At 43.1% G+C, this 24,643-nt stretch overlaps 1 protein-coding gene across 4 annotated transcripts in view; it reads right to left on the reverse strand.

The window, feature by feature from the left end:
* Skap1 (src kinase associated phosphoprotein 1) overlaps positions 1-24,643 on the reverse strand; it is a 288,526-nt gene that overhangs the window by 202,701 nt on the left and 61,182 nt on the right. For all 4 annotated transcript variants that reach the window (XM_048450912.3, XM_048450913.3, XM_087910051.1 and 1 more), the window contains exon 4: positions 14,546-14,647. In XM_048450912.3, the coding sequence (XP_048306869.2) occupies positions 14,546-14,647 (102 nt within the window). The remainder of the gene's footprint in view (positions 1-14,545; positions 14,648-24,643) is intronic.

Below are 24,643 nucleotides of genomic sequence, written 5' to 3' on the forward strand. Positions count from 1 at the left end.
GCTTTTGTCATTGAAAAAATGGCCAGTATATTTCATTTTAAAAGGATAGTAAAAGTTTCTTAATCAAAAATTCCTCAAGGATTTTTTACCGCATGGATTTACTGCAGACTGGCTGCATCTGCGGGGCCAGTAAAGCTGCCAGCCTGCTTGGTCAATATCTCATATCAAGACACTGCATTTTAAGAAATCTCCCCGATCGGGTAAATATTACAGGATATATCCCTTTCTAACGCCACAGATACGGCTTTCATGCAGACGTTGATGAGAAGCTGAAAGGATTGAGGGAAAAATAAAACCCAGGCTGCTTTTTAGGTTTTTTAAAAAATTCTTTATTGGAATTTCAATAATTCATTTAGCAGAGTGTGCAAAATTTTCGCAGAATCTTTTCTTAATTTTATACTTTTGTCATATATTGAAAATCATACCTGGCATGCTCTTAGATCACTTAGACTGAAAGCCATAATATGTTAGAATTATTATGAGGGATAGCTTGGGCATGAGGCTGAAGAACATTCTGAGTCAGAGAGGAGTCAATTTCTTGCTGATTCTATATGAGAAAAGTAAACTTAAAGTTGTGGAACTTTGGCTTGTGCTTGTGTGGTGCTAGTCCGGGTCTCGGCAGCGACAGTGACTTTTGCTGCAACGTGCAGGATCTCCCAGCACAGCAATCGGGACTGAACTACAGACCGGACCACAATTACATTACCCAGCTGCCAGAAACGACCCAATCACCACTGCTACGATTCCAGCTGTTTCTATGGTTTCATTACTTAAAAAACAAAAGTCTGAAGGAAAATTTAAGAATTTAAGAAGGAGATTGAGATCACAAGAAACAGTTTTTTAAAAAAAGGGGGGGGGGAGGACAGTTAGCCTGAGATATCAAACCCTCTAAGAGCTCGTAAGCCCTGTGTCTTCACAGTCAGAGTTTCCACATCTGTTTGGTGGAGCAGCCAAGCCCTGACTGAACTGAAGCTAACATGGCCTGTGCTGCTGTCTGTCACAAGTTCTCTTGCTTCTGTCAGGCAACATCGCTAGTCTCACATATACCTTCCTCTACCAAAATTAGACGAATGAGACAATTAGACAAGGCTGGCTCTTCACAACGGAGAATGTTTCAGAAGAAGCTAGACGCATGTCTCTTAGTGCTTAACAAAATCTATCCAAGCGAATCAATATGTCTACAGTTCAGAAATCGCATGAACATTTGAATTTTTATTCAAGGAACAAATACAAATGTCATAAAAATGAGACTGTCCCTGTTCTGCGTCCTTTACTGTATCTCGTTTCCAAATAAGTAGGAGAATTTTAATGGATCCAAATTAAAGGGAAAAGGCACTTAAAACAGACGATCATCAAATTTAAATAAATTCATTACTTTTGAACAGGCAAGGCACAGATGATTCTGCATAAGAAGCTTCTTGCATTTTCTTAGTGTTCCTTAGGACCACTCAGAAAGCTCTCTGGGTTTATAGATGAAGGCTTTCGTACACGGAAAGAGACTGCAAAGAGGGGGAGAGAGGCTGCTTAACTTTCCGTGTCAATGCTACCTTAGAGCACACAGCAGTTATTTAGAATAAGATGCTCAGAGAGAGCTCACATGTGGTTCCCCAGGATAACCTATTCTGTCACTTTTGGCCACTACACCTCAACCCTGACACCTCCTCATAGCTGTGAGGGGCCAACCTTCGCGAAGAATTTCTGCATTATACCTATTCGTTATGACTCTCCAAGAAACTGATATTCTAGTCTCCCTAATTTTAATGCCAAAAGAAAGAATATGAAACCTTAAGGTGATTAATAACTTTTGCTTAAAATAATAAGTGTTCTACAACGAATCTTTTCCAGAAAAGAGGATATGTTACATTTTAGGGCATTTATGTGGAAATATTTAGATGGAACTTAAAATCAGAAGCTGGGGAAAATATACGTAAGAACAGGGACCATTTGTGAAGACCAAACTGGCCAAAATGGACACGTCAGCAAATGCTGCAGGTGTAAACAAAGGCTGCTGTCTGCCTCCTGCTCAGGAGGGAATGTTCAAGTTCTTACAAAACAATTTAACTGCCTCACAGAAAATGCCGCCTTTAAGGAAAAAAGAAACCAGACCCAGGAGGAACCCAAGGCACCAGACACCCATCACAGAGTCAGTGGTAAAGCTGGTCAGCTGGCCTGATTATCGATAAACCTCAAAAATGTAATATCAAATTACTGTTCTTTTCGAAGTGTAAAAATGAGATTATTACTATGAATAACCACAAATGCTTTGCTACCGGTGACTCTTCACGGGCTTGTTCAGTTTTATTCTCCAGTGCTCATAGAAATGCCAGTGGAAAAAACAAAACAAAACAAAACCCAAGTAATCAAGGTTAGATTTTTATTTGTATGTCTTGAAGGAGAAGCACAGTATTTAATAAGACAGGGTTGATTTCTATGTCTTTGAAACATAATTATCATCTCTTGGTGGGAGAAAATGTTTCCACTCATTTCACCGGTGACAACTCCTTCTACCCTGCCTAAGTCACTCTTCTCTGCCACGTCCTTGTAGCACCATAGCCAATGCTCTGTCCTGGAAAGTTGGCCAATACTTGGTGTTACAAAGCGTGTCCTCCAAGTTGTTCCTAGAATTCTCAGGACTGTCTCACGGGGACCTGACTTCCCATCAGAAAGTGACCCAAGCAGAGAAGGAGCTTGTCCCCACCACTTCTCAAGTTCCTGAGCGTCCCCAGAAAGGGCATAAAGAGTTCCACAAAACCAAACCAAGCCACAGATCAGTACCTACTTCCCACCCAGGTCACTGGACTTTGTCTAGAGATTCGCTGGTCTAAGGCACAGCTACTTCCGCTGGTATCTTCTGAACAAATATAGTTTCAGGCTGCCCATAGAAATACACATCTCCCCTCGAGCTGCCTGCCATTTACCAGAACTTTATAAACATCCAAAATGTGTCTACTGAGGAAATTGTACGATGCTTATAACCTAAAATGATAAACTTTATATATGATAGGAAATGCAGATGTGATTAAATTAGGTTAGGAATGCCAACCTCTCCCTTTAAAATTGACAAGGAAAAATAGCTGGAAACTGGATTTAAAAATCATGTCAAAGGCTACCTTCATGTATACCGAGGAACATAAAACTCTCAAGATGATGGTTGGTTTTGTATAACTTCCCCTAACTCAGGTAACTAGCACACACTGAAAGGAAGCTGCTAAGAGAGTAAGTACTCTTTTGAGTTTTAGAGCGTTTATTAAAAAAAATCTCTTAAAAATAAATATTTTCAGTATGATATGCACGTGTGTGTCTGTAAAATTTTAAATTCTTTAACCCAATCCTCATATTCACTGTTGGAAACTTATCAATCATAGTCTCCTCCTGCCCTAAAACGTGGCAAGACAAATCCAGGAATGCTTGGAGTGTTATTGTATTTTACCACAAGAGGGCGCTAGAGAATTCCGATCGCTTCCAAGGTCTATAAAACCCTTTAACTGCTACTTTATAGACATTCAATTACAACAGGCCATAATACATTAAGGCATTAAGATATACATATATCGCAGCATATGCCACAGCACACGCTACACGAGTGTGCTCTCCAGATGATCACCAGCGCCAACATCAAACCACCACTCGGGCTTCTTCTAATGCTTCATGCAAGATTTTATTCTCCAGCCCTCCCCTTTCCAAAAGGCAGCTGGCTCTCTTGGAGAGGGGATCCCCTTGGAATGGAAAATATCACGGCAGGTGATAAATACCCACTGACTGGAGGGTATGGCAGGGCGGAGGAGGGTAAGGACAACTAGAACTGAAATTTATGCAGTTTGGAGAAGAGAAAACTCTGGGGATAAATGTTCATCATCTTTCAGACCTCCTAAAGGTAACACTAGAGATGAATTAGGGGAATTACTCCATCTCAGAAGATGGTATGGATAAGAGCAATGGCCTGAAACCAAGGAAGGAAAAGTTTAGGTTAGACATGAAGGATAAATTACCAATAATAGTTGGGTGGGAAAGACGTCTGGCAAAGGAAGAATCCAAACCATAATGGCTACATTTGATAATTAATTAAATGAGATATTAGGAAGAATGATGAGACTTCATCAGATGGGCTAGATTAGGTAACTCAGACACTTTTCACCCTGAGCTCTGACGCTCGGCACACTGCTTCAGCGTTTGCAAACGTCTTTCAGGGGTGACAATGGCCATCTGCAGGCAGGAGAGCTCACGACAGCAGCTAACCCTGTGCTAGTAAAATAAAATCCAAGGCTTTATTGTGAAATGGCATAATTGTAAAATTGGGTCTGCATTTCAGGGCATTCTATGAAAGGATGCTATGCCATGTCAAGCACAGGCTAACCATTTTAAAAAAAATACTTCAGCCAATGGTATAAAGGCTTCTCTGAGTGGAAATGTCCCATGAACAAACCATTTCTCCTAGAAATCCCAGTCTCTTACAAGCCAGAGATTCGAATCTGCATAATCTTTGCTTCTTGCTCATGAGTCTGGGCTCAAAGTCCTCAGGACACAACATTAAAAAGAAAAAGGCTGTTATTAAAGTCCGAGAGGCAGGTTAGAGCAGAGTGGACAGTCTGTGCACCCAGCAACCTCTGTCCAGTCCACCATGATATTCTGGTCAAGCCAGAGCTTCAATATTGGTTAATCAATCTCTCTGTGTGTGTCTCTCTCTCTGTCTCTGTCTCTGTGCTAAAGACCAAACTCAGGGCCTTGCCCACTCTGGACAAGAGTTCTGCCTCTGAACTATAGGCCCAGCCCAAAGAAATCTTGTACTTACTTGAACATTAGGTCAAAAGAATGTATGGCTAGCAGGAAAGCAAAGGTGGTCAAAGAGTGAAGAGTTGAATGTGTGTGTGTGTGTGTGTGTGTGTGTGTGTGTGTGTGTGTGTGTGTGTGTGATTGCATATATTTGACCTTCTGGAGTAATTTTTCTAAATTGATGTGAATATTAAACTTTGAAGTGAAAATGGTCAACATTTTTGGAACATAAGCAATGACACTCTAGTTGTTAGGATACTGCTGAGGGCTTTAGAACTTTAAACACGATTGCCAGGAGCACAGTAGCAAACGCTAGCGTGATGAAACGGTTCCTACAAACCAGAGGCTATGCTGAACTATGCCGCACTCATGGAAGCCCAGAACAAGGGAATTCAGCAGGGTGCTGCTGTGCGATTTCCCTATCGAGGGCATGCAGAGACACAATCCTTCCCCCCTCACTGGTGTCTGCACCACCATGGGCAGAAGCAACGGAAGCCCTAGGCGTCTGCCCCGACTGAGATGACCAGGGGCAGCCTCAACAGTTATTTACTGTGCGAGGAAGCAATCATTATTAAACTCATTACTTGTTGATGAGTTTAGGCTTTGGAGAGAAACCGACAAACAAAAAAATACTCCAGGCGTTATGGAAACAATCTCATCTGCCAAGTCTCTCTTGAAAATCAGCCACTTGCTCTTAAAAGCTCTTAGCGTTCTCTCACTAATTCGAGAGGAAGCTCAATAAATGTTTGACCTCTCTGGAAAAGACTTCCAAAACCACTCTGGCCAGAAGTCAAATATTCCTTTCCCTTTCTTCTGAAACATTGTAGGACCCACCAGCCGGTCCTTGCTGTGGTCTCTGCCCCTCACCACCAACACTTGCCTCTACATCACACACTCAGTGGCAAGGAAGTCTCCCTTCTACAGAAAGGACTTACTGCTTATTTCCCTTCTGGATCCCATGTGCTAAGCCATATCTCAATAAGAATGTTCAATACAGAAATATTCAATAACAAACCCTTCATTGGTGGTATATTAAAATCTATAAAATGGACAAAAGGACCCAAAAGACAACTAATTAGTCCAACGTCAAATCAATTCGGGGATTCATTGTATTTTCTGCACAGTTGTGTTAGCATTTATGGAGGCTTTGAAGAACACTTATAAAATATACCATCCTGAGTCATTCTGGGATAAGGTTTATGAACACACAGATGAAAGATGTGTGTGTCTGAAGAACTTCACTACAGCTTAAGAGAAATAGTTCAAGAGCCAGGATCAGGCCGGCAGGACTATTTGAGCATCACCCTGAAGAGCATGCTGGGACCATACAGATGAGGGAGTTCTCACAGGTGAGGAGGGAATGACAGCCCCACAGATGTGACTGTGGTACAGCATGGCCTCTGCCACTTGGTAACTATGGGAGTGGGCACGTCTTCAAAATTGGGTTTCCTCTTTGGTAAAGCAACACTCATTGGGTGATTGATGAGCATCTTCGGGGTCTAAAGCGTCATGATTTCATGTAGAAAGTTAGATTACGTTAGCAAGTTACTGTTTTATTTTGTTTTCTTGCAAAAGTAGCCCTGTGGAGGACGACCCAGAGCCAGCATGCATGAGAGTGTTTACAGGGCACTGAGGAGGGTTAGAGTTTAAACACACACCCGCAGCTGGAGATGCTGGGCTAAAGAATGAAAAATGGGTTGTTCATAGACAGATAATTGTTATTGTTTTTTAATTCGTCACGAAACATGTATAATCCGTGGTAATCATTTGTTCAAGTTATATAAATTACTGTCAAATTTGAAACCCCGTTCGTCATCTTCATCTGTGATTTATACCAGACTACATAAACGACATGATGCCTCAGATCTAATAAGACATTTGTCTTCATGAGGAAGGCCACTACGAACGTGAGTGACAGCTTACTAACCCTTATCACAGATAACTCAACACTGAGTCCTTACTCCTCTCCGTGATCTGAGATCAGAAGGATTCACCTGAAGCCCACAAAAACCTCTTTAGAAAGCCACCATGCTCCTCAGACTGGGGGCTCACTAGGGAGTGTGTTCTTGGGTCCCCAATCACAGTCATTTAAATGACTTTTATGTTCCTCCCCAGCGAGAGCATCAAACGCACATGCACGTTGCTTCAATTTGTGTTGACAGGAGCCATGTGCCTTTATTCAAGAGAAAAACATCGTCTAGCTAACAACAAAGATGAATGCAGTTATCTGGAGAATAAAATGAAAATGTGATAATTGTTTATTTGAATGTGTGGATGCAAGCATGTGGGTTTATTTACATACATAGAAGGGGAGCTTATTTTGGGGCATTTTCACTATCTTCAAGGTATAGAATAAAAAAGAACTAAAAAACTTTAAATATGTTCACACAGTTCGTGTAATTTACGCAGGGGGGAGAGAGAGGGAGAGAGAAGGAAAGGGAGAGAGAAGGTAAGGGAGGGAGAAGGAGAGGGAGAGGCACCTTATTCCATCAAGGGAAAGGAAACAGTTTTCTCCCCAGCCCCTTCTTCCTTTCCATCTACTCGGGAGCTGTTCATACTGGGGTACCGAGTATTATTGGTCCTGGAGACCCAATGACTGAATCTATGCCAGGTCTCCAACATTTCAGGTAAAGTATCTCTGCACACATCTTCCTCCCAAGCTGTGGACAGATTTCACCTACGAGTGATCCTGATCAATGAGGTCATTTGGCTCTAACCCCTACATCATTCATTCACATCCCCCAGCAAACCTTACAGAGTGCTGTTTATTTACTCAGTGAGCCCGGATCACTAAAACTGGTCTTTCCTATTTCGCAACTATGGAGATGTGAAACTGGCTTGTGGGAAGACATTTTTTTTTTATACTCACCGAGTACAAAATCTGTCGGGAGAGGTGCTGCTCTTGTAGCTCTAGATGGCAAACCTGGCTCAGTAAGTGGAAGTTACTACACAGAGAAGAGAAAGTAGAGGTTCAAAAGACAGGGCTTCAGCCCATCAAAAGGAAATCGTCTCTGATGACCAGAGTTCTTTCTAGAACTGTAATTTTGAAACTGTTGGACAAAACAGAAAAAGGAGTAGTCTACAGCTGTAACTGGAGATCTTAACACTACCGTCCCCGCAGATAAAAGAAAATTTAGGCCACAAGAGAGCCAAAGAGCACCATTTATACCTATAAAAATAGGAGGAGCATATCCAGCCAGTACCGGAAGAGATCGTACAGAATTGAAACAAAGTAATAACTGCCAGGATACAAGGGAAGTCTTGTTGACTTGTAAAGGATTGAAACAATGTAGCCTGTGATCTTAGACTATAATAGAATAAAACTAGAATTCAATCACGAGATAGTAGTATTTAAAAAAAAATCCTACAGCCCACAACAAAACAAGTTTTAAAAAAAATCAGAACAAAAGGGGCTTGAGAGATGGTTTAGTGGTTAAGAGTGAGTACCGACTTGCCTTCAGTTCAGCCAGCACCACTGGTGTCTGGTGTGGCTCAGAACTGCTGGTGACTGGGGCTCTGGGGCATCCAGTGCCTCCTTCTGGCCTCCACAGGTACCTGCACTCACATGCACATGCCAGCCCTGCCCCATATATTAAAATAAAATATGTATTTTTAAAAAACATTTCAAAAAGCACCACAGATGCTTCTAAATAACATATAGGTTGGAATTCTGTGGGATACACCAAGAGCAGCAGTTACAGGGTAAATTTCAGCTCTGGATAATTGTATTTACAAGTTAACACTATATTAATGGGACAAAGCAATAAGGAGAATGAGTTGGAAAGCCCAAAGGATAGGTAGCTACGGGATCCAGCGAGACCCTGACTCCCCCGCATGAACTTGATCTGCCATCCATGGCCAAATCACTGTCTTCTTCAAGCCTCACTGAGGTGACACTATGTCCCCTTCTAAGCTGCTCTGAAAACTAAACAGGCTGGCTGACCCAGGAGACGGCACCTTATCACATCTCCCAGCCCCAGGATTCTCACACCCAGACCCCATGACTCTAACTTGGACACAGCAAACGGCAGCACAAACTTGAACTTCACCCCCCAAAATCAAGGCATTCAAGCAGCCACACGCCCACAAAGTGGGTGAACAAAGGTCGTAATCTTCTGTTTTTAAGCAGGGTCTCACATAGTCCGGCTGGCCTCAAACCCCTTATGTGGTTAACGTCTGAACCTCCCACCTCTGTCTCCCGGCACTGGGATTGTGATGGGTGCCACCATTCCCAGATCTAAGTCTTTGTTTACATTCCGCAATACCATCAAGAGGGTTTGAAATACATTCGGTTCTAATGTCTCTTTTTTTTTCCTTGATTGAAAATTAGAAAGAATTAGAAAGTTAACTCAGGGGTGAAATACTTGCCTAGAATCTGAAGGCCTGAGGTTGAATTCTCCAGCACTGGGATATAATAATAATAATAACAATAAAATTAAAGCCCACAAAAGCCAATAAAAGGCAGATCTATTGCTGTGTATAAACTTTTTTGTTTGTTTCTAGAATCCAGAGTTTCTTGCATGCTCGGCAAGCGCCCTGAATTCCTAAGACTGTTGTTCACAATCATAAATCCCAAAACCACTCACATGGAGAACTTAGAGGAAAGCAGAGAAATTTAAAACTAAGAAAGGCTGAAAGCAATGCCACTAAGATCCAATTCTAGAACATTCTTTATACTTTTAAATGTGCTTTTCACAAAAAGCATGGAGTTGAAAAGGCCCACTATGGCTACCTAGCCAAATTTGCAGTTTCTTATAAATCAAGTATGTAGTAAATTTCTCATTGAGTTTTTGTGGTTAGTCATTGTTTTCCAAGAGTCTTGCAGATCTTTACATTCCCAAGTCGTTTCTCACCCAGCAAGAACTTTCTTTGACCTTCCAATAGTCCCAGGTAAAAATTGCTGCAAATACATTCTCACTTCTCTACAAATATATGTGCTTAACATTTTCATTTGATTAGAATACAATCATATATAATAAACAACACTGTTGCAGATTTTTTTGATTTCTTTTAAAACAATTCAATTTTTTTTCTTCCTTCCAGAAGGAGTCACTGCACTCTATTGAATGCATAAACACTTTCCCTAATCCGTCTTTGAAAGAAATGTGTAGACAGGAGTTCTTCCTTATCCTAATGAGGGAGGTTTATAGACGCATTCTAGATTTTAGACACTAAAATAAATGAGATGCTGGGGCTCTCGGGTGATGGCTTTTTGTTCAGTCACTGCATCCGGTGTTTCCTACTTTCCTTTGCGTTCGGTTGCCATAGTCAGCGCTTTCTCCCTTTCCCGGCGGAAGAAACGATGCTTTCCGTTCAGAAATCGAGATGGCAGCCTGTGTTAGTAAGACTTCATTCCCGTGGCAGAGCTATGTTCTGCGAGTGCTTCTCCACAGGGTATAGCCTGCTAGGGGCTGCGGGCTTCACACAGGAAACCAGAACTGTAATCAGGCTGCAAAATATGCTCTATGCATGGTTTAGTCTACAACCTTGGTATTCTCTCTCCCTCTCCCCACCCCATCTCTCAGTCTCTCTCCCTCCTTTCTTCCCTCCCTCCCTCCCCTGTACACCTGGCCAGAATTCCTTGCACTTTTGAGTCTTTTTGCAGTTTCCACAAAAGCATGATCCAAACACGACATGCACCATGGTTATTGCTTCTTATCAGCAAAGCAGTGGGCAGATGGGCAGACTGTGCTTTCATAATTCTAAGTTAAGGACACTGTCCTGACTTGGGAGGGGCAGAAGAAAACAACGCGAAAACATTTTTGATGGTTTCTAAGACAGATAAAATCCAAAAGCTTAAAATGGCTGTCACGGCAGAGCAAGTTAACCCTGTTTTCTTTCCCAAGCATCACTGTGGCTATCTTGTCTGCAGATGGAGTCACGGACTTTGCACCTGCTTGTCTGTGTGTGTCTCCCAGGGAGATGGTGAGCACACGAGGCCGGGAGCTGCCCGCCTTTGCACTGCGTACCCTTCACACGGCGCCATGAACTATAAACAAGTGTTGTTAAATACACAGCACAGAGCATTGGTGACCCCCGTAACGTTCAGCCTAATTAAACAGAGTATAAAAGTCCACCCCAAATTCTAACCCCTATAGCCCTCTCTCTAATTCCACAGAAAATTTACGCATCTTTAACTCTCCGGAGAGGGCAGCATCCATCTTGCCTGCCACACATCAAGGGCTCTTGTTCTGTTCTTGGCTCAGTGCTTTGCAGAAACGTGGTGTCGTGCTATAGGCAAGTATCTAACATACATTTGTCTGTCTACCCCCGTCTCTGCCATTCACTGAGTCACTTGCGGGTTCTTTACCTTTCGTGCACGGACATGGAAGACAAAAAAAATCTCGGCAGTAAGAATTTCATATTGCTAATATAACTAACTGCTCTCTTGGGAAACCTTTTTTTAATATTTAATTTTATTTGTAGCCCTGTACTTGTGTATGTGTGCAGACCACATGTGTGCGGATGCCTAGGGAGAAGGGGGCGAGCATCAGAAAACTGGAGCTGGAATTACAATTACAGGTGGTTGTCCATCACTCAACATGGATGCTGAGAACCAAACTTGGGTCTGTGGGATAAGCAGCAAGAACTCTTAACTGCTGAGCCCTCTCTCCAGCCTCTCTTTCGGAAGGTGTTTATGGAACAGAGTTTTCCACATTGGGATTATCCACATATAAGTGTTACTCCTTTTAACATGAGTTTTTTTTTTCCAGTGTCAGGGATACAACCATGGTCCCATCCATCCTCCCTAAGCAAGAGCTTTGCCATGAACTATACTCTAAGATCCACTGACACACTTTGAAAATTCAACTTTTTTTAACAAAAATATTTGTGTCTGTGTAGGGTGCGTGCATGTGTGTGTTGTATCCATGCACATGTGCACACAGGTGACCACTTGCATTTATCGCCACATGCACATGAATGTGGAGGTCAGAGGTCGACATCAAGTGCTTTTCTCAGCTACTTCTCCACCTTGTGTTTTGAGCCAGGGTCTCTCATTGAGCTTGGAGGTGTCAGAAAGTCCCAGGGATCTTCCTGTCTCCACCCCCAGTCACTAGGATTACAGGTGTGGACCGCATCCTGATGGAGGGGTTGGGTGGCTAAACTCAGGCCCGCATGCTTACCCAGCATGCACTTTCCCACGGGAGCCACGCCCCCCAGTTCCTAAAGAAAGGATTTTAAGTGTTGAGTGTAGTGTTTATATAATCTGAGCCGAAGTATCTGAGGGATAGATCCAGCTTTGAGCATGTCTTAGACAGGGCAGGAGTAACAACAGTAGAGCAGGCTAGTAATAGAGTCTCTAGAGCCAGCACACACAGGTTCGAACCACGGCCCTAATATGCAACAGTGGCGTGACCAGGTAGGTCTGTAAAGTGAGGGTAATGCTAACATCTACTGCTAAGGGCTTCTGTGAGGGTCAAACAACATATCTGAGGTGCTTAGAACATAAATTCAAGAAACACAGGAAGGGCTCAACAAATGTCAGCTTTAAGCATTTTGATTTATCCAGGGAAAGAATATGAGTGATCTCTCTCTGGGATACAAATAAGTCCCAGATTGCTGTGGATTTTTAAAAAATAAATTTCTGTACAATTTTTACTTAAATATCTTATATATTTTTGTCTGTTATTCTGCTTATTTTTAGGAGTTCTTTTTTGTATGCATGCTTGTATTGCTGTCTTAGGGATCAAAACCAGGACCTTGCATATATGTTAGGCAAGTATTCTACCAATGAGTCACACCCCACCCTCTAGGTTCTGTTCTTCATCGTTCAAGTTGGCTTCTGAGTCTTATCTTAGTATCACATTCTAGTTGATGCCTTTTCAATACTCTTCCTCCTCCTGTCCCCCACCTGTCCTCTTCTTCCTCCCCTTCCTCCTCCCATCCTCCTCTCATCCTCCCCTTCCTCCTCTCATCCTCCCCTTCCTCCTATCGTCCTCCCCTTCCTCCTCCCGCCCTCTCCTTCCTCCTCCCATCCTCCCCTTCCTCCTCCTGTCCTCCTCTCATCCTTCCCTTCCTCCTCCCGTCCTCCCTTTCCTCCTCCAGTCCTCCCCTTCTCCTCTTTCTCTTCTTCCTTCTCCAACCTCCTTCTCCTCATTTTTTGTTTTTCTGAAACAGAATCTTGCTGTAGCCCAGGCTGTCCTAGAAATCCAGATACTCCTGCCTCACCCCCTAACAGGTGTGTGCTTCCACCCTCAGCTCACACTCAGTTCACAGTACCCCTTCTAATTTGAAGCTTTATGGTGGCCTGAGAAACCAAAACACTGCAATACAATTTCATAAGGATAAGGGTTCCCACACGTGAGGACCTCAGGGGCACTCCCAAGAGAAGGAAACCTAAGTGTTAACTCGGAATTCACTGACATCTAGCTCTACTTCGAGGTCCTTCTGGCTTACTTATTGTGTTCTCAGCTGTATTCTGGAAAGCTGGAAATACCAAATAAGTGACCTATGAATTAACGAGGCACCATTGTTCTGATTCTGTCAAGCATTAGATTAATCAAAACCAAATGAAATGTTAGTTTCTTCACGTCTTGCACTGTTAATTTTCTGCAATTATTAATCAGCTATCAAGGTAATTATTAAGCGTTCAGTTCAAACAGTGTTTTTAGTGCCGTACCTGCTCCGGTGTGGATCTTACCGACTTTGAGCACATGGGTATCACTCACTTTGCTAGCATACGGAGCTCAGGCAAGATAAAAATATTCTTATGCAATTCAATCCATTGCTCTGAGGCGGAAGTCATCAATTCAACAAAAGAGAAAAATAAGACTCATCAAAAAGCTTCCATGAAAGAGCAAGTGATAAATAGGTAACGAGAGAGGCAAATGGAGACTCTGCATTCTTGAAATTTAGAGAAAAAAGAAACAGAAGGCTATGGGTTCACAGAGAAACAAGGAACAATTTACCAACTTTATTCCCAGCCCCTAAGAATAATAAGCACCCAATTTACTATTCGGTTCAGGAACATCTTCACCCTTTCCTCCCACTGGAAAGGCATGAGAGGGTTTGATAAGGACACAGTGCACATCGAGACGATCAAACCTTCTGCTCCTGTGGCCGGATGCCAGGAGAACACAGCAACCTCCCACCCTTGGGAAATCTAAGCCTGCGCCGGAAGCTGGCAGCCACCAGGCCGCAATCTCTACATGAATAGATTTTAAAAATCATGGATATTTTTGCATTACATGTTACCTACCATTTACATACATTTTAAAATATTTTAACCATAAAATTTTTTAATTCCTCCTATTTATAAACATTCAAATAAAATTGCCGCTGGGGGATGGAGGGAGATTTGCACTGAGTTCACATACCCCTCCCTTGAATCAGTTTTGGGCAGAGGTGTGCGGACACAGGTGAAATAATATAGTATAATAGGCTCAAGGGTCTCAAGTATATCACAATAAATTAATAACCCAATTATCTGTAAATGCAAATTCCAACTCTTAGGCATCTCAGTGAAGCCAATAGATCGGAAAGGATGGAAAACCTAGGCCCTGCAGTTTTAAAATGCCCTCCTAGCTGATGAGCTACTGTTTTTATAAAGAGATCAGTAATGATGTCTCCTGTTCCAACACGGAGTTAGTGTTTCCCTAAATACATCAGCTTTGGGAGCATTGGATTACCCAGGAGGATCGGCACCACAAGGAAGCAAGGAGTCATTCCTGGCAAATCAGTGATCAGCAACACAGAAAATCCGGCGCTGGATACAAAATGACAACAGGCAAAGGGGGACAGAGGAAAGGGAAGGATGCCCAGAGAGGTGACTCACCCTCATCCTGATAATCTGACCAAAAGGATGCATCTGAGGTGAGGGGTGGACCGTGGGGCCCACCCGGGTTGTCATCAGAGCTGTCCTGGCCAAGGTCTCCTCCTGAGGGTCCAAAGAGAAAATCAGGTCATCCTATGTCGGACATCTTGATGGGCATATTTACAGGTGTCTCCTGGCACTTGCAAAAGGGGATGCGTCTCTCACCTGATGTGCCTGTCTGCTACTGTCAGCACAGGAGAGAACTTTGAGAACCAACTTACCTGTGTGTGAGATGTTCCCCTCCCACCGACCTCTTACTAGCACTAAGCAACTGGTAGCTTGGAGTGGAAGACCTTTCGCCACAAAAGAGCAATTTCTCTGTCACATTTAAAATGAAAACACAGCTGTATAAATTTGTTTTCATATAGTCTACATCTCCATGAATTACAACCTTTACCCCGAAGGCCTCTTTCTCTTTCCGTTTCTAAATGAAACAGAAAGAATGGCACAAAGGTCTAATCTTCTACACACAGTATAATGGAGCAAGGTCAATACTCTCCCTCTCCCGAAAAATAAGAGCAGTAAACAGAGAACCCAGACTCTGCTGGATTCTATTCCTATTTAAATCACTACTTGTTTTGCAACCTTAATAAAGTTCTCTCTTGTAATTCTAGTTTACAGCCTGCAAGCAACCTCCCAGGAATTCTAAAAGCCGGAGGAAGGTAATATTTGTTCTGCAGAATGACTTTGATAGAAGGTAATGTATATACAATACTGAATTATGCAATTAAAACATTGCTAATCCCTTTTGGGTGTTTTCGGCCTATATTGAATTGTATTTTGTAGAAGTGGCCAATGCTATCATGATACTTTAAAAGGTTCAGGCGGAAGATGCTAGCTCACTCACCAACCGGAAGAAAATGAAAGCATTGTAAATTGCTTTCCTTAAAAATTCCCCAAACAGAGGTACAGATCGCTGATAAAAAGAATGCCCGACAGCTGCTTGGTTCATTTCACAAACATGAAAACGGAATTTTTCAACTGAATTTAATATTATCTCCGATACTAATTTCCAAAGGAAATCACCAATGCTAATCTCAGTAAACACTGTAGCGTTTTTTGGCCTAGGATTTCAACCAGGGAGCCGTGAAACCAAACAACCTGCATAGAATCTGTATTGCCTCACTTTAAAGGTTTATTTCCTAAAATTAAACTACAAGGAGAGAGAGGATATAAAACGATATAAAAAGGGGGAAAGAGGGAATGGCTGTGGTCTTCTCTTGCCACAAACCAGATTTCTCTTCAAATGCTCAGTGGTAGGTAGATGCCCGAGACTGCCCGAAACACTTGCAGGCATAGGACTTTAAAATAAACTGTGGAGTTTATTGTAGAAAAAAAGATTCTTTTACCTGATGCAACAGTGACCGGCTAAAGCCAGAAGAAACATGCTCTGAGCATAAAAGCGTCCCTGTGCGATCGCTATCCAATAAAAGCCTCAAACACCGGACAGAACGTTACAACACTCAAATTTTACACCGTGGCAGAGCCTCTGAAATTACATTGTCAACGAGGATGTAAACGAACTGCCTGGTAGAACCCTGAAAGGGAGCTGCAAAGACAAAAGGAATTTTCATTTTGGAGGCAAATCAGAAACCTTTTTTGTTGTTGTTGTTGTTGTTTTTAAAGTAGTGTATGTTCTAAGCAAAATTTAACACTTAAACTGAACTTCATTGTTCAACCATCATTCTAGATTGGTTTTCTGCTTGCTTCATACATCTGATAGAACTGCCACTGAGAGGAAGAACCCGCTCCTTTCTAGTCTAACATCTAATATATATATATATATACACACACACACACACACACACACAATCAGGGAGAATTTTTGTGTTTGTATTTTTAAAGACAGGGTCTCTCTATATAGCCCTGACTGTTCTGGAACTTATGTGTGTAGACCAGGCTAGCCTTGAACTCACAAAGATCCTGCTGCCTCTGTCGCCCGAGTGCCGGGTCACCGCTGCCCATCCTTACATAAGTTCTACCTGGTGCAGAAGCTATCACCCTGCTGTGTGGAGCTGTCATCCAGTTTCCCTCAAAGCAGACAATTCTCCCGCACCAGAACACCTGCCTGAAATTGGCGCTTGACTTAGGCACCTCAGAAGTAAAGTCACTTTCGTGTGATTCCAGCGGCATCTGAATAGTGACATAAGGTAAACTTCAACTTCACTGTGTTCACTGCCAGCCCCTGCTCCTGTTTCTATATGCAGTAAGGATTGCAACTCAACACTTCCGACGGAGCCTAGGTCGGCACTACAGCCGGCTGTGGTGGAGGAAACACTTAAAAACTTGCCTTACACTTCCGCGTAAGAGTTTTTATTGTCATACCCAGTGGCCCACCTCCCTTGGGCTCACACAGAACCCAGTCTATCACACTGCGTAAATAGATGCTCCTGTATAATTAAAATGATCACAGCTAGTTGAGATGCATGGGTGAAAAGTTTTATAGAAGAACTGACAATTACCGTGGTCATTTTGAATCAGCTTAAGTTAAAAGGCCTAGTTTTTCCTTAGAGCATAGGCACTGGTCTTCTCTGGGTTCAGCCGCAGCTCTCCCAGTCCCGGTTCCAGGTGGCCACAACTGGAGTCCCGTGGGAACAGACACAAATGATCACAAGCTGTAGTGACAGCCATTTCCACTCAGCCACCGAACAATCAGGGCTTGGAACTCCATCTGCCTAGAGCGGCTCTCTCTCCCAAGCAAGCCCCTCTGCCGCTAGAGACCCACTTCCCGCTGCGACTCCCTCAGAATCAATATATTTCTCTTCAGATACACATTCTAACACACTATATCTCCATTAATCACATCCCCTGCCTTCAGCCTTTTTCTTTGTATTTCTAAACAAGATCTAGGGGAACTCTATCAGGGGTTCACCTGCTATTAGCTGGTAATTTGTTCCTCGATCCTAAGTGTCATAAGTATTGGGCGCTCTATATGCTCCTTAGTATATTCAATGGCAGGTGCCTGTGCTGAGGGGCCCATCGCAGGGATGATTTCTCTATTGTTCTTTTCTGAGAGTCAAACTCAATTTCATCCATGCTTCACAGAGTGATAAGTTGGGGATTTCTGGGGTCGGAACCGAAAGATAAAGCAGCTTCGCGTCAGGTGTCAGGCAATTATTCGCCAGGTTTCTGTGCTGTTTGTTTTTAATCCCTGGGTTTTCATTACCAGCTAATGAGTTCCCCCATCATCCTGAAACAGTGGCTCGGCCACTAGAAGTTGGCTTTTGCTGGCTCGGATTCAACCAACTGTTGCCACTCCGTAAGCTTTATGGCGAACTGCTAAAAACTTGCATTGACTAATTCAACTCCAAATAGAATAGGAGAAAAAATGAGCCACGATGTTCCCCTTGTAGCTCTTGACAGACAGCAAACCAGTCTACTGCTTGGGGACAAAGACAGAGAATGGCAACAATTTTACCAAAGAGATGAGAAGAGATAGAAAGCAGGTTGCACATTTTTTTTTAATGCAATGAAATATAAAAACAAATGACATATAAAACAAACGCACGTTTTCTGTTCAATACGTGAAAGACTCGTTAGTTCTTCTCATGTCAGTATAAGTCACCCCCGTCATTTCCCTTCTAATTAATTGTGAGTGTGTTGTTAGAAAGTCCCACGTCACCTCTAAGCAACTGTGTATGCTGCATGCTTAGAAACTTCCTGGACTTTCTATGACTGTGTTGCATTTTTTTGGATAACATACAGAAATAGAAACCAACGTGAAATTGTAATTTTGGGTTTTTTTTTCTGTTACTGCTATCGACATTAGAAGACAACATAGAACTTCCTACTCCACTTAGCATTTAAGAACCCATGAGGCATGTGGCTCCCTCTTTAAACTAATAAATCCTCACTAAAATGCTATAAATAAAGTTTCTTGATCCAAATCCAGTTAGTTTTCATGCTTGGCAGCATTAATATGGCCAGCTCTTCACAGGCCTATTTAACACTAATATAGTTCCCCAAGTCGGGCTGTGGTAGGATCATCAAAATGACCACTTATCACTCCTTATTATAACCGGTCAACTAAGCCACTGGATCTAAGAAAATATGCTGGACACAGATGTGACCAGATATGGGAAACATTATTCACATGTGAGTATATTACCAATCACATCTACAACACCAAAGCTGTGGAGGGTGGGGGGAGGGTGCAGGGGCAGGGGGGCTGTCTGTCAATACTTGCATTATAAATCACACACCATTTTGCACAAACGCATGCATTAGAAAATGTATGGTGTTTCCCACAGAGCATCTGAGAGGCTTCACCGCCTTCTAAATATCCATTTGGACGTGGGTGGTTAGTTCTTAGGATTAATCCACGTACAGTGAAGGTCTCAAATTCTTCTCCATTCCATACAGTTTGAGCTCTTGCCCATCTTTCTCCTCTTCTTCCATCGATCCATAACTCAATGTATAAATATGCTTCCCCTCCCCACCCCACACACCTCCAAGGCCCTGGCAGCAAGTGTAATATTACCAAATGCCATTAACTCTGCAGAATGAATGAGAGGCCAGGTGAAGGAAGTTCCCATTATCATTCTTTGTGAAAGTTGCTCCAACTATAGCTTCAGTGTACAAGTAATCTGAGTTTAAGATTTGAACTTAGGTCTCTATCCTGAAGACACTGCTTTCTAAGTACAAGACCAGGCTAAGAAGAGCATTGTTAGAGCGTAGCAGGGTGCAAAAGAGGAAATAGACACAATTTGATACTCGCAGAACAATCGCTACAAAACACCTGTGAATCCAGAAACCCAGGGGGCAGCACAGCTTAATAACATTCTCAAACGAACCACACCAGGCAGCAGGAAATTGGAGAGGTACATGCCCACGGAAGCCTGCTGCTTCTTCCTCAGAAGGCCCCTCCCCCGCTTTTTGAGAAAATGGTTCTCGGAGGTGCAGTTTCTCATTTTAGCCAGTAGGGTGAGCTGCAGTGTGTAGCATCATCCCAGCTCTTAAAAAAGGAAAGCAAGAAATGGGAGGGAGAGGAAGAGACAGACAGACCCAGAGAGGCACAGAGACAGACAGACACAGACAGAGAGAGGCACAGAGACAGAAACAGACAGACACAGAGACAGAGAGACAGACAGACAGACTCTTCTTCTTTCCCCCATAACTCCTAGAAAACGAGATCTTTAACCCTGCTTATGTTTTGCATAAAGACACAGCTTCTGGCCATTAACAAACTGAGGGCTGGCACCAACAGATACAACTGGACAATTGTGTATGTGACAACGCACACTTCCTAAAACAAACTGTCTTTCACAGACCGCCATCGACCGTTCCAGCTTCACACTGACGCATTCCATCTACCGCTGATATTTTCACTGGTACCAAAATGGAACCTGCCGAGTTGGAATGCTTTCAATAGTAATGAGATCTTGTCAGAATTCAAAACCGTGCGAGCCTGTGTTTGATAGTACACAGATAAATATGCCGTAAGGCACACGCATTGATCGCTCAGCAGCTAGGCAACCATAACCTAGAATTATTGGTTTGCGGTTCTGTTTCCTTTGGACCACTCCGGTCTCTGTTCTCCACTCTTATTGTAAGCTATTCAACTTCACTTCAGTGTGTTTAGATTTGCCGGAGACAGTCCACTACCATACTAAGTAGACTAGCTTGCTGGATTCTCACTAGCTACCAGCACTGGGTCAAGGCTCTTCATGGACTACCTCAAGGAATCCTCAGTATAATGAATAACCCTAGAATGGGTTATTATCCCGAAGATGCTGAAGAAGATACTGTGATGTGGAAATGAAACAACTTAGCAACTTACCCAAAGCCGCAGAAGTGACCAGAAGTGGCAGAGCCAGGCTTGGACCCCACCCAGTCTGACTCCTAAGCTCTTGCCCTAATTCACCTGCGTCAAGGCTGCGTGCGTTACCAACCATGATCGTTGTTCAAAAGCAAAGCAGCCAAAGGAACGGCAGCAGGCAACTTGAGTTTATGGTATTAATCAAAATAGAAATTATTGTTATTAATGGTAATAAAAACAATTCCACTCCATGTGGAGATGGGAACTGATACGGCCACACATGACCAGGAAGGAAGTGGCCTCATTCGCAGCTCAAATTTATTGGTTATCGCAATGTTGGGATAACGTTTTAAAATATCACTTTTAGCAAGGGTTTCGTGCTCGCCAACTTTGAACTTTCCAGGCTTGGTCAGATCAGTGTGTTAACTTTTTGAAGCATGTTCTGTACAATTGTGTTGAATCCCCGGTGTTCGACCCGTGTCACAGAAAATGAACTCGAACGGTCCACACCTAAGTGTAGCTCGGACCCAGCATTTCCCTTTCTGGCATCGTCATGCCTTACATATCACAGAAGGAAAGCTCACTGAAAACACAGAAGGCCACATGCACATGGCAACCCTGCCTCTGTTGGTTCACCTCACTGTCTTTTCCCATCATCCCTGCTCTTCCTTCCAAACTAATTACAGTGGGATCTTCGTGTCCATTTGTTAGCCGAGTTCATTCTAGGGTCTATTAGGTCCATGTCTTACGAAATTTCTTGAAACTCTCAGACTAGCTTGGCTCCAGTGTCTTTTGCTAAAGAAGAATGAGACAGCTGGAGGGCTGGGGTTTGCAACTCCTGCAGGGGACAGGAGTTGGGTTCCCAGCACCCACATGGTGGCTTACAAGTTCCTGTGACTCCAGTTTCAAGGGCTACAATACTGCCTTCTGGTTTCTGTGGCTCCTGCATGCCCACGGTGCACACAAATTCATGCAGGCTCATACATATGTATATAAATAATAAATTAATCACTTAAGGAAAAAAGAATGAGACACGATTTTCAACAGGTTACTGCTTGATCTACGGAAAGTTTTATGATAGCCTGGGGGGGTGAAGATACAACAGCGCAGAGCAAAGGATGGCTTGTAAGACTCGCCGTCCTGAGACTGTGCAGCAGCTTTGGACACCGTAGAGAGATCTGTGCGAATAACGCAGACCTCCAGGAACCACCAAGGTTGTAATGGTAAGGTGACATGCTCCCACCTTCCCTGCCCCTGCCGAGATTAAACAGAGAACCCTGTCCGTGCATGCTACAACATACATGTACAGTCCTTAACTCAACATACATGTACAGTCCTTAACACCGCAAGCCTCTCACTGGCGTCAGGGCCAATTCAATGTTTAGACCCTTGAACCAGAAGTTTCATATGGAACATCTCTCCATATTTCCCTTTTTTATTGCAGCAATATTAACACAAGCAAAACATATAAATCTCAAGGGTAAGATGCAGCACTCGGTTATTATGCAGCCAGGTCTTTCTGGTAAAGAAAAGGATACTCCATTGCCCTCTCCCTTAAGAGTTAACCCAAATGGGCCGTCAGTCACCTGGACAGGAAAACACCCCATAAGAGCCCATCTATTTGAGAGTCTTTAAAAGCTAATATAAGGTCTCAGTCCTACACAAAGAACCACAGGCAACTTAGGAGTGCTGAGAGCGGGAGAAAGTCTTCCCCAGGGGAGAGCACAACTGGTTATTTCACACCACAGGCGCTCCTGAGAACATACATACATATGGGACCATCGTACAGACTGGGAAGGTTATATTTAGGACCAGATATGTATACACATATACATGCATGCACATAACAACAATTAATAAAAAAAGGACATGAATTTGAAAAACAGCAAAGTGGGTATATGAGAGGGTTTGGAGGGAGAAAAGAAGGGAGAGATGATGTGATTCTACTATAATATAATTTTGAAAATAAAAGTAAATGGAGGAAAATGTATTATTAATAATGATGATGATAATATGAAGTCTAACTAAGAAGGGAGGCTTGAATGATGGTCTCTCTGGCCATTGCCCATTCTCTCCCCAGGAGTGTGTTCTACTTTACTTCAAAATAAACTTCATTTATCTTCTACATTAGAAAATAATTAAATATTTTGCAAGGGATCAGGTTGAGGCATTTGCCTCCAAGCTTGATAATCTGAGTTTGATTTCTGGGACCCACACAGTGGAAGGAAAGAACTGATCCTCACAAGTTGTCCTTTGACCTCTCTCCATGTGCACACACACAGAGGGGGGAAGGGGAGGGAGATAAATAAATGCGTAATTTAAAACTTTTAAGTTTATGAAGATTTGATTGATTGATTGAGACATAATCCCATCATGCAGCCCAGGCTGGCTTAGAACATGTGTTCCCCTGCCTCAGTCTTCCCTGCACTGGGACTGCGGATGTGTAACACTATGTCTGTCTAATTTAGAGATGAATTACGATCAGTAGTAACCTTTTCGAGCTGGCAAGGGTGTATTACATTCCGATCAGCTGACACAGGCAAAGAGGGTTCACAAGACTGCTCTTCCTCTCCTGGCCTCAGCAGAGTCAGCAGGAACCGGAAGTTTGATTTTATGCATCATATAAATCGCCTTGCCCATAACAGAGGTCCTTCTCCTCTGTTAGTGACTCTTCTGCCAGCCTGGTCGCGAGCCTCCTGATGGGCGGGCGTACTGGGAACCAAAGTCCGGTTCTCTGGAAGGGCATCCAGTGCCCTTACCGGCTGAGCACTCAACATTACCTACTCCAAAATACACATGTAGAAGGAACATAAAAATCTTGGAAAACATCGACTTCTAAAAGAAAGAAAGGATGGGGGCTGGAGAGATGGCTCAGCAGGAGCGCAGGATGCTCTTCCAGAGGACCTGGGTAACTCTAGCTACATACAGGGACCTGATGTCCTCTTCTGGCCTCTGTGGGCACCAGACAAGCACTCTGTTATGTTCACATACAGAAGTGTGCCTTCATTAAAAAAAAATCTGATTCTCTTGGACAGTGAGTCAGTCACCAAACCATGAGGACACTAATTGTAAGGTGCATGATTCCACTCAGAAACTGGCCCAGGAGATGCAAAAGAGGGGAACATGTTTGAAAAGGTTTTAAAAACGATCACTAACTTTAAAACCAGCTTGTGTGTACATCCACTTCCTTCAGACAAGAGTGTAAAAAAATGCAACAAATATGGAAGGGGGGAGAGCCTGAAACAAGTCAAGGTATAAAACCCCCTGTCAAGACTGTTGATGCTAAAAGTTTGGGCCAAAGTCAAGGGCAGGAGCGTTAGTCCTGTGCCCATTTCCCTCATCAATCCCCTTGGAAAACACACTGCATGAGTCCCCTTTAAGAAGGAGCACAGATTCGGATAGTCGACGTTTGTAACCAGTGCTGATGTTTATAAAACAGCAGCATTCCGGGGAGAATGGTAGAAAGACACTTAACAATAAATTACAAATATTGTAAATTCAGACTTTTTCTTACATTTGCAAACACATCATAAATTTAGGCTGTGGTTCTTTGTATAAATCCTTCTTAGAGCTGTGCTAAAGCCTCTTGGCATGGAGGCAAAGAGTATTTTCATAAATAGAACTTAGGAAAATCACTGCGCACTCCATTAATTCAAAAACACTTCTCTCGGACTTCAAAGGTAATCCTGCCACCGCCCCCCTGCGCGTAAAGATGGTGTTTCCTCGCCGCTTTCATGTTCTGCTGCTTGTAGTTGTCACAACTACATGTTTTTAGTATGCGGCGGGCGGTCAGGGATGGGGAGGGAAGCGGCATTCATGCTCTCGTTCAACATGCTTCTGCCTCTGTATGAGCAGCAAGCCTGCCAGCTGAGCACGCCCTATCGCTTTACCAGGAAGAATTGTGCTGGCGCTGCCTATCAACATAGACCTTGCAGACGCATGCGCATGCACGTGGTCCCAGGGTCGGGTTCAGGACAGGAGGTTTTGTGCCTCGGCTCCTTTCAGGCATGTCCCCCCCTTTCTGTATTAGCTGAATGCATGACCCTGCGTTCCTTAGATAGACCAAGCTGCCCTTGTGTGTGAGAAGTGCTTCTGCCACTGAGTGCTGGGATTCCAGTGATGAGCTCCCATGCTGGACTTTCTCAATGTGGCTTTATGAAAACATTTTCTCTTTACACTTTGCCATATTTGTTTTTGTCAACCTATATTTTTAAAAAATCAATTTACTTTGACTTGAATACCGGCATCTCACTTCAAAATATGTTTTTTTAAAAAAAATTATTAAGTAGACCTAGGTTCAT

Source organism: Myodes glareolus, chromosome 9 (assembly GCF_982192425.1).
Source record: "Myodes glareolus chromosome 9, mMyoGla1.1, whole genome shotgun sequence".
Lineage (NCBI taxonomy): Eukaryota > Metazoa > Chordata > Mammalia > Rodentia > Cricetidae > Myodes > Myodes glareolus.